Raw genomic sequence first — 18877 nt, forward strand, 5'->3', positions numbered from 1 at the left:
CTTTTAAGTAGATAGTTTTTACTTTTACTTAACTACTTTTGAGAGCAGTATATGTACTTTTTACTCCACTACATTTTTAAACGGGGCTGAAAAGTAAAAATATGTATTATTATTGTTTAAGACCTGTTGAAAAGGCTGACAGTTTACTTTTAACACATTTAACATAAAAATACAAATAAAGACAGCTAGAATTAAAAGACAGATTTTTTTCTGTTGAACAAAATTCAGCACAAATCTGTATCAAAATCACTACATTTAAAGCTTTATTACATCTCTAAATCAGTGAGAAATATTTTTACTTCTTACATTTTTAAACAGGTACTTTAATACTTTTACTTAAGTAGATTTTTTCATGTGATTCTTTTACTTGAGTTATTTTTTTGGTATCTGTACTTTTACTTAAATAACAAGACTGAGAACTTCTTCCACCATTGGAGAATATATATTATGCAAAATTGTATGTTTCTGCTGTCAGTGTGATCCTCCAAATCCTCCAGGTAGGTGACATGTTTATGGTGACAGTTCAAAGTTTGGATAAATACAGAGGGTTGTGTCAGGAAGGGCATCCGGTGTAATGGACAAAATATATCATGATAAGTAAAGAGATGACTGTAGGTGGCATCATTGTTGTCTAAGGAAATTAACAGATAAATACAAGAAAGATACTGAGGCAGAAAGTTAATCAAGTAAAAGTAAAAGTATCACATGAAAAAATATTTAAGTAAAAATATTAAAGTACCTATTTAAACATGTCCTTAAAGAGTAAAAAGTAAAAGTATTTTAAGTGTTGTTAATTTGTTCATTGTTGTTAAGGTAAATGTAGTGACATATATTTTGGTCACAGTAACAATACAAATCAATTACTTAACTTTTCTTATCAATTTTGTGTATTTATTTTTGTTTTGTTCAAAGAAGTTTGAACTCGAAACTTCAATCAGGATATTACCACGAGCATGGTAAAAATACCCCCTCAAATCATATGAAAAGTACTTCTTACTTTTCAGTCCAGTTAAAAAATGTAGTGGAGTAGAAAGTACAGATACCCACTCTAAAATGTAGTAAAAAGTACCCACTATAAAGTACAGATACCTAAAAATTCCACTTAAATACAGTACTTTACTACTTGTACTTCATCACTTTCCACCTCTGAACATATGGCCTGAATCACATGTGTCTTATCATTAAATCAACTGCAAGTGCTGCATTTTCCTAAGGTGATTAATTATCAGTCATGAACAAACCTAAACGTAACACTTTTTGTTTGGTTTTGCATTAGCGCCTTGCTGCTAACGAAATCCTCTTTACCTGATGAAAAGACCATTTGGTTTGTTTTGCTGTCACTCCGCTGAGAAGAGCAGAGCTGTGAGCCTCTGCAGATACACACTAAATACCTGATAACACACACACATGTACTCTGTAGGCCTGTCACCATAATGATCACTATATCAACTTGACATACTATTAAAGGCACTGTACTCTTACCTTATGCATTCTGAACATCCTAATTATTCACCACGATGGGTTTTGCTGTCACGGTAATGCTAATAATAACGAGCATGCTAACGTGTACTTCCTGATCATCAAACAATAAAACACTTTGTACTGGGGCAAAACAAATTCTGATCAAATAGATGGGACAAAATCAGATACTGGACCTGTAATGGTAAATCAAACTATATTTTGGGGAGTAGATTCATGGGTACTTTTTCTTTGTACTATTATTATTATTATGTGTTATGTGAGCTTTAATCATGTTATAATATTCTTACCTTCTCAAAAACAGACCTGGAGTTGTGTTTTGTTTCATTCACACATGATTAACCATTTATTATTAGTCTGTCTACATCTCCAAACCTCAAAATGCTCTGTTCCACCTTGTGATGTCATGAAGTGGTAGCGTTCAAGTTAACAGCTCCTTTTACCTTTAGCTCAGTAGAGGCAATTCCTGGGCTAAAATGATTCAAATGATTCTAGCGAAGATGTATGAAGTTTAAAAACACACTGGAGCACTTCTTGTATTACCACTTGATGACATCACAAGGTGGAACATAGTGTTTTCAGTTTGGGTTTGCGTGTTTAAACATGTGTGAATGAAACAAAACACAACTCCATGTCTGTTTGTGATGCGGAAAAATTATAACATAGATGGACCCTTTAAACAATATTGAAAATTCATTAATACTGTAACCAAACATCAAATTTGTTGCTGTGACAGACCTGGTACTTTGCCTGTATTGCCCCTGCGCTGACCAGCAGGTGGAGCTCTGCCTGTTACCTTCAGTGTGTGTGTGTGTGTGTGTGTGTGTGTGTGTGTTTGCTGAATGTGAGTGAGGGGAGGAGCAGGGGGCGGAGATGGGTGGAGGGACATATACATTTAAATGGACTCGACTGTTCTCATGTTAAGCAGTGACATGGAGGTGCTCATTAGAAAGATAATAATCATTTGTGCTCATTAAACAGTTTGGCTTCATCCCACCAAAGGGACAGAGGTTGGTGGTTCTACTCCCTGTGGTCATTCGACAAGATAGGCCTGTCACAACCATGATGTTATCAACTTAACATCAGTATAGGAAGGACAAACCTAGTCCCCACATAGTTCAGCGTAGATTTAGGTGATGGGGACGCAGGTACTTCACATGTGAGTGTTTATTATATACAAGTTTGGAGTAAAATTTCACTTAAGGCCTGTGTAATTAATTTAATTTTATTCAAGATTGAGATTTAGTCATTCGTAATCAGTGTTTTTAATGGAGAGGTCTGCAGCCAGTCCTGTGTTTGGAGCAGAGACAAGAGTTTGGAAGAAGAAATCTGACTTTTTTTTAAGTTAAATGGCACTGATTAAAAGTGTTCAGGATGTAAGTTTAGGAAATTATTATTGAAATGTTTTTGGTTTTTTTTAAATAAAATACAAAAATATAATAAAATAGATTAATCAGTATCAATATTAAGGTGGTACGATAGTCTCTTTTCAAATCAAGTTCTTCTTAATTCAAGTAATTTTAAATTAAAGATGCAGTATGTAACTTTTCTCATGGCAGGTCAGGCACTTGCTTATCTCCATGGAGATGCTGTTGCCTTATCTGGAATGCTCCACAGTATGACACTAAGCATATCTACCTCCATCAAGGTGTTTTAAGGCATTTTTGAGCACTAAAAACATCTGTAAAGAAATGCGGGATAGTTAAATGTAATGCAGTACTGTGGGACATTTTTGATATACCTCAATGGAGATATATCAAAAATGTCCCACAGGAAAGTTACATAGTGCACCTTCAAAGCCATGGTAACTGATATTTAGTCTTAAATTCATTTTAAATCGTTTGCAGTGGTCCTTAGATATTACTCACTTACTGTATTCAGTCTGACCATCCTAATTATTCACCACGATGAGTTTATAAGCTCTTTTCACAACTCTCAGAGACCAGAGCAGCACAAGACACATGGGGTTTGCGTATAGTGTCCCTCATTGTGATACAGCAGTGAGGTTAAACAGGCCGTTTGCTCAAAGTCTTATTCACACCAGAGCCTCTGTCTGAAGCTCTGTTCACTGTGTTACATCACAAGACACCTGAGCAAATCTCACTCTGCAAACAGCAACAAGCAACACGCCCTTTTCCTGTTTCAAATCTTTATAGGAAATCATTGAAATTCTGGAAGTGTTTTCTTGTAAAGGTACATGTTAATCCAAATATATCAACACAAGAAATGACCCGTTGAATTAATATGAATTTATAGGACTAGATTTTCACTTATGTAATAAAATATTCACAATCAAAAATATAAAGTAAAGTAATAAAGTAATGTCAGTGTAAAATCTTTAAACATCCTGTATTATGCCAAATTGACTCTTGTGAACTTTAAGTCATGTTTTAGAGCTGTTACCAGTCTGTATTCCCAAAGCTCAAAATGCTCTGTTCCACCTTGTGATGTCATGAAGTTGTAGTTTTCAAGTTAACAGCTATCTTTTTCCTTTGCTTTAATAGAGATTGGCAATTCCAGAGCTGAAATTATCCAAATGATTCTAGTGAAGGTGTGTGGAGTTTAAAAACACAGTGGAGCACTTCCTGTATTACCACACAATGACATCACAAGGTGGAACAGAGTGTTTTCTGTTTGACAGAAGAACTCATCTTATTGACACCTATTGTTATAAGCACAGTGCAGCTTGTTGAACTATATGACCACAGTTAAATCATATACTCCAGTAAGAATTGTACAGTGTTTAAACTTATAAACTACCATAAGACCTCAACCAAGGCATTACAAACCTTATAAGATAATATTACGCAACCAATTTCATCTCAATCTGTTGCACTTGGAATAGTTATTTAAAGCGGACCTATTATGTAAAATGGACTTTTCAGAGCTTTTAACCATTTTATAGTTGTTTCCTTTCTCATTTACCCTATCGAAGCTGTATTTGGAGTAATCTGTGCATGTTTGAGCAATCTTTATTCATTTAATTTCGAGTTGCCATATTGCCAATCCCCGTTTTCACCACCGATGGCACACGCCCACTGCACTATACTGCTCTTGTTCTCCAGTTTTATTTTCTTAATCAGTGATACATGCAGGATTTGACAGCACTGCAGTTTTCTAACACAGAAGTCAGCGGATTTGTTTCTTTTATTAAGTCGTTTTAGATGAATATTGCGATTTAAAATGTGCAAATTATAACACAATGATCCACGGGTGTCATAGATTATAACTATAGAGCAGACACAAGCACAATATGTCCTCTTTAACTATAATCAAATCATACTCTTTATCATTTGCTCCGTGAAATATGTGTTATCTCAGAGTAGGACCCTAATTTCCTTGAGCCTGGAGTGATGCGAGTGAAATGTGGCCTACCCCAAACCAGCGCTGAGAGAGATGCAGATAAGATAATGGATTTACAGTGCAGAGGCTCGGAGATAAGAGTGAAGGGACTGGAGGGACAGAGGGACTTCTAACATTCCAGTAAAAAAAAAAACAACAAAACACTGGAATCTCCTGTCACTGCGATGGACGAGCGCGTTTACAGACTGACGTGATTTGCGCTGAGACACACAGTTAAGTAGGAAAACTGTTACTTAAAGCTGCAGCGTGTAACCTCTCTAATGGAGGGTTCACCACCTGCTTGTTTCCATGGAGATGTTGTTGATTTTCTGTAAAGTGTCACAGTATAGCATAAACCTTTTCTTTTTTTAATGTGTCTTGCAATAGAAACACCCACAGTGAAATTGATGCTAATGCTAGTCTGTGTAACATTCCATCCAAAGCAGTGACATAAACAAAATAAGAGATTTAGCATTAAAGTGGCAATGTGGTTAATTTAGTAGATTTAAAGGGCCCATGTTACTCTTTTTAAAAATGTATGTTATAATGTTGTTTCCTCATCACAAACCCTGCATATTTAGGCTGAGTTCTTCGCTCAAACAGAAAACACTCTGTTCCACCTTGTGATGTCATTTGGTAATACAGGAAGTGCTCCACTGTGTTTTTAAACTGCACATACTTTCACTAGAATCATCTGGATTATTTCAGACCTGGAATTGCCAATCTCTACTGAACTAAAGGTAAAATGCAACTGTTAATTTGAAAACTACCGCTTGATGACATCACAAGGTGGATCAGAGAATTTTGAGCTTTGGAGATGTTACAGACTAATAATAAAGTGTTACTCAAACATGTGTGAATGAAACAAAACACAACTCCAGGTATGTTTTTGAGGCGATAACAACATTATAACACAGCTTGAAGCTCACAAGGATCAATTTTGTGTAATTTAGGACCTGTAAGTAACCTAAAATGTTTGTTCAAGTTTGTTTAATTTCAAGCTGTGTTGTACTGTTAGGACCTCTTCATAATGTGTAAAGTAATCATAACATTTACTCAAGTGAGAGGACCGTTACTTCTAAAAATAATTATCAAGTAGAAGTCAAAGTTGTAAATTTGTTTCTTAATCAATTTTTGCTCATTACTGCCCACCACTGATTTGGCGACATCTCAAGAGGGCAGAGGAAACACAGCAAAGGACTCTGGGTAATGAGGTGTTAATAGCCCAGTTTAACTTTGTGTATTACACCTTCAAACAGACACGGCGACACATTTAGGGAGATTTGTCGTTGTCTAGTTCCTTCAATTCCTTCTTCATTTCAAACAAGTAAAACGAGCTAAGGCCATGGTTTAAATACACAAAATTAATTCAGTACAACTTTGGCACGACGTAAAAAATATATCAGGGTTATTACATTTTCACCTTTTTAACTTATCATCACTAAAGTTAATACAAATGTTCACCATACAAAGAGCTTGGGAGTATAAAGTGGTATTTAAAGACATAGTGGAGCACTTCCTGAATTACCAGGTGACATCACAAGGTGGAACAGGTCTGTTTGTGATGAGGAAACGACATTAGAACATAGATCAAAAAATTGAGTAATCAAATCAAATGCAATCAAAGGAAACCAAGAAGCTTTCCCGTTTTAAGAGAAGGTATTATGCAAAATCTTGTGTTATAACGTCGTTTCCTCATCAAAAACATGCCTGAACAGATTCTAGATGTCATTCATACATGTCTGAGTAATCTAGTGATCTCACCGTGTTGTTGTCGCGGTGATGTGACATGAACTGGGATCATCATTGACGCCTTTTGTCAATAGCCCAGATTAACTTTGTGTATTTCAGCTTCAAACAGACACGTCAGCACATTACAGAGATTTGGGTAAAGTTTGTGGTTCTTTTTGCATTTCAAACAACTGGTGTTCACTGTAGCTCAAGTTCAAATAAACAAAATGTCTGCCTTCTAAACATCTGTCAGTGGTATTTTGGTGATAGTAGCTTAGATGGTAGAGCGTTTTTGTCCATTTATCTGAAGGTTGGCAGTTCGAGTGAGTGAGTTCCTTGATGTAAAGCGCTTTGAGTGAATTCTGATGGTCCCAAAAAAGTATAAATTACAATTTCTTGTCATTAAACACTTGAGAAAATGATTATTATATCGTGTCACAGAGAGAGAGTCCAACAGCTTTCAGTATAATTTCAATATGATCCACTTTTTCCATAAACTTCAGACTTCCCAGCACTATTCCCTCCCTGTTATAATTAAACTAAAAGCTAACCCGTTTTAAAATGTGCTCGTGTCAGACTGGAATCGGCTGCATAAATACTCGCTCCACTTTTCGTGTTCTCCTCGGTGACGTGTGACAGTTTGTGGAGCGGATTTCAAAGGCCTTTTGTGTTTTAACATCGTGTTTGGTTTAATCTGAGAACAATTTGCAAACGAGGATCTAAAAAAGAAAGAAAGAACAGTGGGGTCTTTCATCTAAATGAGCCAAAGTGACAGTTTTATAGACTGTCGGAAAAGCTGTCGTTTTTGTTTTTTTTGAGTTTTGCCAACTTTTTACACCTATATAACAGAGACAGAATACACACGGAATGACTAGAGTTACGATTCTGAACTGTACATTTTGTAGAGTAGACTGTAAACCATAGACTGTATATATAAATGGACATAGATAACCTGTTAGCCGCTGTGTTTAAAATACAAAGTGATCATGGGCGCACTTCCATCTCCATCAACTCTGGCTCCAATTCACTTTCTATTGAAAAAACTGTCACCTCTGTCTCTGTAACTGCTGGTGTGAGCCTTGTCATTTTGTCTTAAGATGCTTATAATGTTTATTTTATATTCAAATCCTCAATGCAGCTCCTTTTGCTTCATCAAACAACATTTTGTCCAGTTATTTCACTTTTTTCTGTACTACATAACTCCATATATGCTTGTTTTCTATTGATTCATTTGCTTGTCTGTTTCTTTTTCATTGTTGATTTTCTAACTTTCTGTTGGTTAAATTAATCCTCATGTTCATCCCTAAGAGGCCTATTGTGATTTGGGGCTTTACAAACATAAATTGAATTGAATATACTTCAAGTTACTTCATGTATCTGATGTCTTCTGTATGTATATAAAATGTAGTAAGTTGTAAAATACCAGAAGGGTGTGTCCAAACTTTTGACTCCTAATGTATTTCCTTGGTGAATACATATTTACATTGAATCATGGTGGTGATGCGCCATCTCCAGAAAGTTACACAGTGCTGCTTTGACCGGATTGCGATTCGTTGGCCAGTATGTGTGAATCGACCTCCGACCCCCCCTCTGGTCACGTCTCGTCCCTGGAAAACAACATAACAGTGTGACTAAGGCTGTGAGATCTGAGTGAATGAATGGGCAGTCTCATGTGTCTGAATCACTCGCACACTGTGTCACGCTGCTGGTTATAGAGCGCTTACACACGCTTACACACACTTACACACACTTACACATGCTTACACACACTTACACACACTTACACAGAGTGACCCTAACCTAATGTGGTGTCATTGTTTTCCAGTCGGAGTCGGAGCAGGACGAGGAGTCGACCGGCAGCATGGGCTCAGCGTCTGTGGCTGTAAGTCGCACTACTTTTCATATAATAATGTTGTGTGATTATAGTGTTTTGCACATATCTTTGGGATTCAGACAATATCACAGCATTCTGTCCAGACCAATAATGTTTAATACAGATGGTTTGGATATTTCATGGGGAAGAACAAAGTAATTCATAGAGAAATAATCAGCATTAAAGGTTCTATATTACACAAAATGGATTCTTATGAGCATTTAGCCATGTTATAATGCTGTTACCTCCTCAAAAACCGACCTTTATTCACACATATTTGAGAAACACTTTATTATTAGTCTGTTACATCTCCAAACCTCAAAATGCTCTGTACCACCTTATGATGTCACGAAGTGGTACTCAGGTTAATAGCTCCTTTTACCTTTAGTTCAGTAGAAGCTGGCAATTTTCAGAGCTGAAATGATCCAAATGATTCTAGTGAAGCTGTATGGAGTTAAAAAAAACAAAAAAAAAAAACCACATTGGAGCACTTCCTGTATTACCACGATGACATCACAAGGTGGAACAGAGTGAGAAGAGCACAGCCTAAATTCACAAACTGAGCTGTCTCACCTGTGACTCTGAAAAGCCTGTTCACTCTCTGTAAATGTCTCAAATATAATTTATATGTAAAAACCTGTTTTGACTTTATTTTCTCAAAACAGTTAATCATTTGTTTACACGTTGCTATGGTAATGAACATTCCAGGCAAAGCAATGGTCATGGTCACATTTTTATACAACACTTTTCCACCACTCAAAGCACTTTACATCAAGGAAACACACACACATGCACACACACATTCAGAGGTGGATTAAGTGTCCCCCAGCCTGATAAAATCTCCACGGAGACAAGAAAAGTTACTTATACTGCAACTTTCAATTAGAGTCACAACTTTACCTGCAGTTTAGCAGTCATTATTGGAGTAATTCAGTATAATGTGGTTTTCTCTGCATTTAAACCTATTGAGTGAGCCGTGTCTGTGCTTTAGCTGGACCCTGTGGAGAAGGAGTGGATCTACTCTGCAGCCGGAGCCAGAGTCCCAGACCTGTCCCATCTGCTCAGACAGGACCCCACGCTTGCCAACAAGAAGGTAGGCACGTCAAAAGCAGTGAAAATCAGATATTAATCAATCAATCTTTATTTATAGAGCCCTACTGTGACCAAAGTGCAGTGGAAGAAACTGCAAAGTGTTAAGCATTACAGAAACTACTATGGAAACAGATTTACTATTTAAAATGTAGTCTAAAAAAAGGGCATTTTGGTATCATGTTTACTCCTTAGTATTGAAATCAATGATAAGAAGGTAACTCCGCCTCAAAAATCAACTAATCAAAGCAGCTAAAACCAAACACAGTTGTCAGTAAATGGCAAAATGGGCCAATTTCAGACAGTCATTTATCATGTTTATGAAAAATCTGTTTGTAGAGTCAATAAGTGGCTGCAGTCACTCACTTTTGAGGCGTAATCAATATAAAACAACTCCACAAACTGAAGTATTCTACATTTAAAAACAGTCAGGTTGGCCTTTATTAAAACAGTCCCGCTGACAACACTGCAAACAGATAAAGTAAAAATCCCTTTGTCAATAACGGGTTTAAATCTGACGACATGAGATCAGCTCGTTTAATGTAAATACAACCATCTGTGTGGCAGATGGAGAAAACTTCAAATAAATGTAAATTAATCCTAAAGTACAGTGTTTAAGAGGAATTACAAAAGATTTATACTGATTTTCTGTCTTATATTTTGACCAAATGACTACGTTTCTCAAAATAAAAGCATCATTTTTTAGTGATGATGCTGTTACAAACGCAATTTCTATACCACAGTCAAGTCTTGATACAGATTTCAATACTATCATGCCAAAAAAACACACATTTTTAGATACAAGGTTGTCTCTTAAATTAAATGTATTTAATATTACCATGTAGATCAAGACATTTCTAAAACTATTCAGGAAAGGTATTTTTTTTTTTCCTATTTGACAGTTGCTGACTTTAGTATCTAGCGTTAAACATCCTATATTAGACAAAATGGATTCTTGTAAGTTTTAAGCCATGTTAGAATGTTGTTACCTCCTCAAAAACAAACCTGAAGTTGTGTTTTGTTTCATTCACACATGTTTGAGTAACTCTTTATGATTCTGTTTACATCTCCAAAGCTCAAAATGCTCTGTTCCATCTTGTGATGTCATGAAGTGGTAGTTTTCAAGTTAACAGCTACTTTTTACCTTTTGTTCAGTAGAGTTCAGCAATTCCAGAGCTGAAATCATCCAAGTGATTCCAGTGAAGGTGTGTGGAGTTTAAAAACACTGTAGAGCACTTCCTGTATTACCACATGACATCACAAGGTGGAACAGAGCCTTTTCTGTTTGAGAGAAGAACTCAGCCTAAATCTGCAGAGTTTGTGTGTTGAACATGTGTGAATGAAACAAAACACAACTCCAGGTCTGTTTGTGATGAGGAAACAACATTATAACATAGAACAGAAAATAGAGTAATCTTTGCCCTTTAATATTAGTTTTCACATACATATTTTGACAATGTGGCAAAAACAGCATACATCAAGTTTTGTTTATATATTGAGTATTTGTTTGGTTTTGAATACATACAGTCTAGCCCAGGAAAAATACCAACAAATGGAACACGTATTATTGCACTTATAAATAAAAAATCAAGATAAAAACATATCGCTTCCTTAAGATCGTAGTTTTTCCAGTGAACAACATCGGTCAAACCTTTTTTTGCTTTTTGTTTTGTGTTGATTAAACTGTTTTTGTTATGTTATTTTAATCCCATGTTTTTTTTTTTTCTTTTCCTCCATCTTTGTGCAAATCCAGGACTTTACCTCAGTGAGTATTTGATTTTTTTATGTAAATAATTTCCAAATCTTCTAAAGACAACACACTAACATATTTCTCTGTTCCCTCACTGTGGCTGCTGACGGGGAACATGGCTGTCTGTCTCAGGGGGTGAGTTAATGCAATTTGTTATATCCATTTCTGCCATCAATGGAGGGTGAATTACTCAATTGTGTTACTTAAGTAAAAGTACAAATACAAAGGAAAAGTACAGATACAGAGGTAAAAAGTTTCTCAAAAAAAAAAAAAAAAAAAAATCTACTTAAGTAATAGTAGTTAAATACCTGTTTAAAAAAGTAAAAGTATTTCACAGAGGTGCTGGTAATTTGTTAAAATGTTAAATGTAGTGATATTGATTAAATTCTAAATATATATATCCTGGTCAACATTAGTAATACGAATCAATGTTTTAATTTTTCTAATGAATTTTGTATATTTTTGTGTATTTTTATTTGTTAAACCCGAAGCTTGAACTCAACAACTTCAGTCAGGATGTTTCCACGAACATGATAAAAATAACCCCTCAAATTATACGAAAAGTACTTTTTACTTTTCAGTCCTGTTCAAAAATGTAGTGGAGTAGAAAGTACAGATACTGCTCTCAATGTACTAAAGTAAAAAATACTTGGCAGCTGTTGATCATTTAAAAATCAATATCACTACATGTATGGTGTCTGAAAACTACGCAGATAAGTACATGTTTTTAAGTTACCTAAGTAAATGTAACTAAGTACCACCTATCTCTCCTTATAAGTGATGATACTCTATACTCTAATCTTCAAAACGATCATTGCAATCCCGTATAGACATCTGAACTCCCACCTTGTGTTAAACATGGTCAGATCATGCATTTCAAAGCTCCACTATCAAAAGGATTATGGGCCGATAGCTTTTTAGCTCCTGTGCCCCTTGACAACCCAAATCCTTTTATTTGTCCCTGTGTGCGCTTAAGAGATTTCAGCCATGTTTGCTGTCCCCCCTCTGGCCTCGGGTTCTCACACTGTCCCCATGGCTAGGACCCAGGGTTGCCAGATATTCAAAGAGCAACAAGCGACCAAGCCTTTGGAAAAAAAAAAAAGCCCAAATGACGCAACCCGAGCCCAACAAAAAGAAGTATCAAACTGAGTGAGTGAGATGTACATATTTTTATTAGCATATTTAAAGGTCCTGTACCAGATTTTTTTCTCCATGAATTTTGAGCAAAACGTGTCTTGCCCCAGTACAGATATATTGTATAAGCAGCTCTTAAGGTCAACATGAGCTGTGTACTGTCTATTATCAGGAAGTGCACTGTTAGCATCGCAAGTGTTGTTAGCTTTATTGTCATGAGTCATGATAAAACTCTGTACTGGTCTCTGAAGAGAGTTTTGAAAAACACTTATAAAGTCATCATGGTGAATAATTAGGATGTTCAGAATGCATAAGGTCTAGGTTTAGTCCTGGTTTAGTCCTTTCTTAGTGTTGATTTAGCCCTGCCTTAGTCCTGTTTTAGTCCTGTTTTAGTCATGTTTTAGTCCTGGTTTAGTCCTGGTTTAGTCCCAGTGTAGCCTGCTTTAGTCCTCATTTAGTCTTGATGTAGTCCTGGTTTTGTCCCGGTTTAATCCTGGTTTAGTCCTGTTTTAGTCCTGGTTTGGTCCTGGTGTAGTCCTAGTTTAGTCCTGCTTTAGCTCTGTTTTAGTCCTGGTGTAGTCCCAGTGTAGCCCTGATTTAGTCCTCATTTAGTCCTGATGTAGTCTACTTTAGTCCTGTTTTAGTCCTTGTTTAGTGCCATTGTAGTCCTGGTTTAGTCCTCATTTAGTCCTCATTTAGTCCTCATTTAGTCCTGGTTTAGTCCCAGTATAGTCCTGGTTTAGTCCCAGTTTAGTCCTGTTTTAGTCCCGGTTTAGTCCTGGTTTAGTCCTGGTTTAGTCCCAGTGTAGCCCTGGTTTAGTCCTCATTTAGTCCTGGTTTAGTCCCAGTATAGTCCTGATTTAGTCCTGGTTTAGTCCCAGTTTAGTCCTGTTTTAGTCCCGGTTTAGTCCTGGTTTAGTCCCAGTGTAGCCCTGGTTTAGTCCTCATTTAGTCCTGATGTAGTCCTGGTTTAGTGCCAATTTAGTCCTGGTTTAGTCCTGGTTTAGTTCTGGTTTAGTGCCAGTTTAGTCCTGATTTAGTCCTGGTTTAGTCCTGGTTTTGTCCCAGTGTAGCCCTGGTTTAGTCCTCATTTAGTCCTGGTTTAGTCCCAGTATAGTCCTGATTTAGTCCTGGTTTAGTCCCAGTTTAGTCCTGTTTTAGTCCCGGTTTAGTCCTGGTTTAGTCCCAGTGTAGCCCTGGTTTAGTCCTCATTTAGTCCTGATGTAGTCCTGGTTTAGTGCCAATTTAGTCCTGGTTTAGTCCTGGTTTAGTCCTGGTTTAGTGCCAGTTTAGTCCTGATTTAGTCCTGGTTTAGTCCTGGTTTTGTCCCAGTGTAGCCCTGGTTTAGTCCTCATTTAGTCCTGATGTAGTCCTGGTTTAGTGCCAATTTAGTCCTGGTTTAGTCCTGGTTTAGTCCTGGTTTAGTCCTGGTTTAGTGCCAGTTTAGTCCTGATTTAGTCCTGGTTTAGTCCTGGTTTTGTCCCAGTGTAGCCCTGGTTTAGTCCTCATTTAGTCCTGACGTAGTCCTGGTATAATCCTGGTGTAACCCTCTCCTCTCTAATTTCACAAGCGACTTTCCAAAAAACAACCCCACTACAAATGGCTATAAAGACGCAGACTTGGCAACCATGCGAGGGACCGAGGAGCAGACCACCTTCTAAGACTGGACCTAAGCCTAAAGCCACACCCGCCCAGGACAAGATAACCCAACCAGCCATTGAAGTGCATGGGAGATGAGGGGATTAAGAAAAGGCCTTTAGATTTGGCCCACTTAAGGATAATCTGAAAGTAATAGAGCAGGCTGGGATTAATTGGAGAACAATGCGGGTCTTGTCCCTGGGAAGGTGTTAAGTCTTTTGGGGAACACTTTGAAGTTTGTTGGTGGAGATGGGGCAGATAGAACAGGCAGCGACAGGAACAGACGCAGCCTGATATTTGATACAAAACACATGTGGATTTCATCGTACTAGGTCGACTTTTAATATTAGCATTCTATTGCAGCGGTGTAGTACTCACTTGTTACACTCACTCTGTAGTACTTTTACTCCTACTTGAGTAATATACAGTGGTGTTGTTTTTTTTTATCATCATATCACGATGATAATAAAAAAAGTCTTTATTTAGACAATAGAATGTGATTTTCAGTATTAAATGGTAGTACTTTCTTTTCTACTCCCATGTGTCCTTATATCTGTAGGTTCCATAGTGGTCCATAGTCTTACTTGTTCTGATACAGCTCAAGATCGTTCTAAAGATATTCCATTTGATGTGATTGCTTTATTCCTGGTTTAGTCCCAGTTTAGTCCTGGTTTAATCCTGGTTTAGTCCTGGTTTAGTCCTGGTTTAGTCGGGGTGTAGTCCTGGTGTAGTCCTGGTTTAGTCCTACTTCAGTCTTGCGTTAGTCCTGGTTTTGTCCTGCTTTAGTCCTGCTTTAGTCCTGGTTTAGTCCTGGTTTAGTCCCGGTTTCGTCCCGGTTTAGTCCTGGTTTAGTCCGGCTTTAGTCCTGGTTTAGTCCGGCTTTAGTCCTGGTTTAGTCCTGGTTTAGTCCTGGTTTAGTCCTGGTTTAGTCCGGCTTTAGTCCTGGTTTAGTCCTGGTTTAGTCCTGGTTTAGTCCGGCTTTAGTCCTGGTTTCATACCGGTGTAGTCCTGGTTTAGTCCTGCTTTAGTCCTGGTTTAGTCCTGGTTTAGTCCTGGTTTAGTCGGGGTGTAGTCCTGGTGTAGTCCTGGTTTAGTCCTACTTCAGTCTTGCGTTAGTCCTGGTTTTGTCCTGCTTTAGTCCTGCTTTAGTCCTGGTTTAGTCCTGGTTTAGTCCCGGTTTCGTCCCGGTTTAGTCCTGGTTTAGTCCGGCTTTAGTCCTGGTTTAGTCCGGCTTTAGTCCTGCTTTAGTCCTGGTTTAGTCCTGGTTTAGTCCTGCTTTAGTCCTGGTTTAGTCCTACTTTAGTCCTGGTTTAGTCCTGCTTTAGTCCTACTTTAGTCCTGATTTAGTCCTGGTTTCATCCCGGTGTAGTCCTGGTTTAGTTTTGGTTTGTGAGGAATGAATGAATAATTCACAACTGTAATCAACTGTCTGGAAAAGCAAATGATTTTCTCTGTTTTTATTTCTTATCATATTTATTACTTTTTAAATTAAATATTTTTATTTAAACTACGTTAACTCAAACAGAAACAAATATTTGAACTAAATTTATCTAAATGTTTACAACCTACAACAACTAAAACTAAGACTAAATAATTTAAATCAAAACAATCACTGGACTCTGGAGAGATAAGACGCATTTCACTGAGAGCAAAAGCAGCAACTGAGAGCATTTATTTCACTGCAGCAAAAAACTCATCCAGTGTCAGAGATACAAAAATGGAAGTCCCACAACACAGTGCGGCTTTGACCAACAAGCTGGACGTCAACTTCAAGGACGTAGTTTCTGAAGTGTTTGAACTTGGGTATAGACTTCAGTTGCCAGTTGAGTTTACCGAGTTAAAAAGAGAAGGCCCTCTCCACAACGCCACATTCTCCTTCAAGGTCACTGTGGGAGATTTCACTGGAGTAGGTGAGGGACGGTCAATACCTTTGGCCAAAAAACTGGCAGCTGAACAGGTGCTGCCTGATCTGCGGCGCCTGCCTGTCCCAGAGAACGTCCAGAAGCCACAGAAACAGAAAAAGAAAGGCCAGGCTCTCTGCAAAGACACACCTGTTTTCAAAAAAGACGACAACCCGATAAGTTGTCTTAATGAGCTGATGTTTGCTAAGAGAGCACAACCTCCTGTGTACACTGTGGTGGACGTGGACAGGACCACAGAGACACACATTTACTACGTACAGGCAACATTTGGAGACAAGACTGTGACTGCCAGAGGTTTCAACGCCAAGGACGCTAAAAAGAACGCTGCAGCCCTCCTCCTAAACGGGTTTGGGTACAGTTTTAAAGTGGATGAACCTCAGGTCACAAGCATCTCGACTGAAACAAAAGATGCACCTTCAGTCACTCAGGAAAGCCCAAGTGACGAATCCATGACCCAAGTCCAGTCCTCCTCAGTGGACTCTCAGGCGCTACCAGCAGAGGGCACTAATGGAAATGAGCAGGAGATTTTAAATGTCCCTCAGGAGTGCACAGATGACATGTCCACACTGAAACTCTCAGGAACCCACACGTGAAGTCCATGACAGGCCTGAGGTTCCCGAGACTGAGACATCAGAGGTAACAGATGTTCCTGAGGTGGAAGCACACTCTGTTCTAGATCTTCCTGAGGTGGAGACAGTGATGGTACCAGATCTTCCCATGGTGGAGTCACCGTTGGTACCCGATGTTCCTGAGGTGGAACACTCCATTATCGACCTTATACCACAGGAACTCCTCCCCATGTTGGCTGCAATGGGAGTGTTGGAGAGTCTGACCCCATCAGACTCAGCACCAATGTGCCCACTGCCACAACAAGAACCTGTGGAGTCAGTTATCCAGGAACCCACACATGAAGTTCATGCCTGAGGTTCCTGAGACACCAGAGGTAACAGATGTTCATGAGGTAGAAGCACTGTCTGTTCCAGATGTTCCTGAGGTGGAGACAGTGGCGGTACCAGATGTTCCTGAGGTGGAACACTCCATTATCAAACATATGCCACAAGAACTCCTCCCCATGTTGTCTGCAATGGGAGTGTTGCAGAGTCTGACCCCGTCAACACCAGTGGACTCAGTTATCCAGGAACCTGAAATCCATCACAGGCCTGAGGTCCCAGATGTTACTGTGGAGACACCACAGTGTCCAAAAGATACAGCAGTGGAGAGGTCAGCAGATGGAGTAAAAAATGGGCCACAGACAAATCAACTGGAAGCTCAGACTAAAAAGACGGAAATAATAATCACTGAGATCAATGAACTGGCCAGAGCTGATCCGGTCTCCTCTCCTACGGAAACAAGCATCGCCAAAGAAGAAGAGACACAAACACAACCGGAGACAAACGAGGACTTCTCAACTGAAAGCAGCAGTCCACCTGAGCTTCAGTTTGGGCCCACCGTGTCCTGCAGTCTCACTCGACCTCTGGTCAAGAAGATATTGCAAAAGAACAGAGTCTACAGCCGGGATATGTGTCATGACATCGTGAACAGACTGGACGACAAGATCCAGAACCAACTCATCGTGGGTCCAGAATCCAACATCAGCGACATCAAACTCATGCGAATTGGTAAAAGGGCCGCCAAACATCTACAAATAGTTTATGGATCATACGCCAATCTCCTGGAGGCAGCGTGTTCCCCTGACCATGCAGAGTTTGAAGAGAATGTTGTAAAATGTCTGAACATGGAGCTCAGGGCCTTTGAAAACCGCCCGAAGTCAGCCTGGTCCCGCTTCCTCTCTGCTCTGAGGAGGACCAGGCGTTAGGCTCCTCACCTTAACCACCAATAAAGATTATTTGAGCATCATTCAGTGTTCCTCTTATTTCAGTTTATTTATTCATATGTTTGACTGTGAACAGTGCAGGTGAATCAATGTGTGAGCAGCAGCTTCAACATAAATATGCTGGAGTTTGCAAAAGAGTTCAATTTCATCGCTTGTCCGAAGGCAGGTAAAAAAAAAAATGGAAAATTGACTTTTTCAGAGCTTTTAACCATGTCATTTTTTTCTTATTTACTCTCTTGAAGTTGTATTTGGAGTTATTCATGTTTGAATAATCTTTAATTGTTTATTGTCAAGACGTCATATTGTCGTTTTGCCATATCCCGTTATCCTCCACTGATACTCACCCACTGTGACGTACACACTTCCTTCTCCAGTTTTATTTTCTTAATCTGTGATACTCATAGGATTCAGCAGTGTCACGTCGTCATTTTGGTATAAATAAATAAATAAAAAAAGAAAAATGAGCCGCTCACTCGTGAGATGTGCAGCTGTCCATAGGGGGCGCCGACAGTTTATGCTCCCATTGGGCACCGTAGATTTCTAACACAGAAGTCAGCAGACTTGATTCTTTTATTACGTCATTTTAGATGAATATTGTGATTTAAAATGTGCAGATCATAACATACTGAGGAGTCACAGTTTCTGATGTGCTCAGTGGATTCCATAATGTTTTGACTCTGACAGACTAAACCATTTTGCTGAATTTAGTACTGCACCTTTGTGCATTGCAGTCTCCTCTAGTTAATGCTCTGATACTTATTCCATTGTTTTTTCAGTTTTTGTTTTTTTTTTACATATAAAATTAATTAAATGTGGAGGGACAAGTCCATTTAAAACTTTAAAAATCATGTTATATTAATATACATTCACGTGTTTCATTAATTTTATTTATTTATTATTTTATTATTTATGTCATAAAATATAAAAGCACATCAACAGTGCCATAAAGTTAAACCTACAAGAAATGAACAAAAACGAGCAGATGGTAGAGTGATCTTATGTTCTCTGTCCTCTTTTCCAGACAATGTTTAAACTAAAAGCTGATTTCCTACTTTCCGTCTGTGGTCCCAGTGTGTGTGCAAAAA

General features: G+C 38.3%; 1 protein-coding gene across 1 annotated transcript in view; it reads left to right on the top strand.

The window, feature by feature from the left end:
- The window catches only part of LOC117373128 (ankyrin repeat domain-containing protein SOWAHB), a 47495-nt gene that overhangs the window by 16394 nt on the left and 12224 nt on the right, over positions 1 to 18877 (top strand). Inside the window, exons 4-6 of the mRNA XM_055223093.1 lie at positions 8378 to 8434; positions 9417 to 9518; positions 15811 to 15825. Coding sequence (XP_055079068.1) covers positions 8378 to 8434; positions 9417 to 9518; positions 15811 to 15825 — 174 coding nt within the window. The remainder of the gene's footprint in view (positions 1 to 8377; positions 8435 to 9416; positions 9519 to 15810; positions 15826 to 18877) is intronic.

The sequence above is a fragment of the Periophthalmus magnuspinnatus genome, chromosome 7 (assembly GCF_009829125.3).
Source record: "Periophthalmus magnuspinnatus isolate fPerMag1 chromosome 7, fPerMag1.2.pri, whole genome shotgun sequence".
Lineage (NCBI taxonomy): Eukaryota > Metazoa > Chordata > Actinopteri > Gobiiformes > Gobiidae > Periophthalmus > Periophthalmus magnuspinnatus.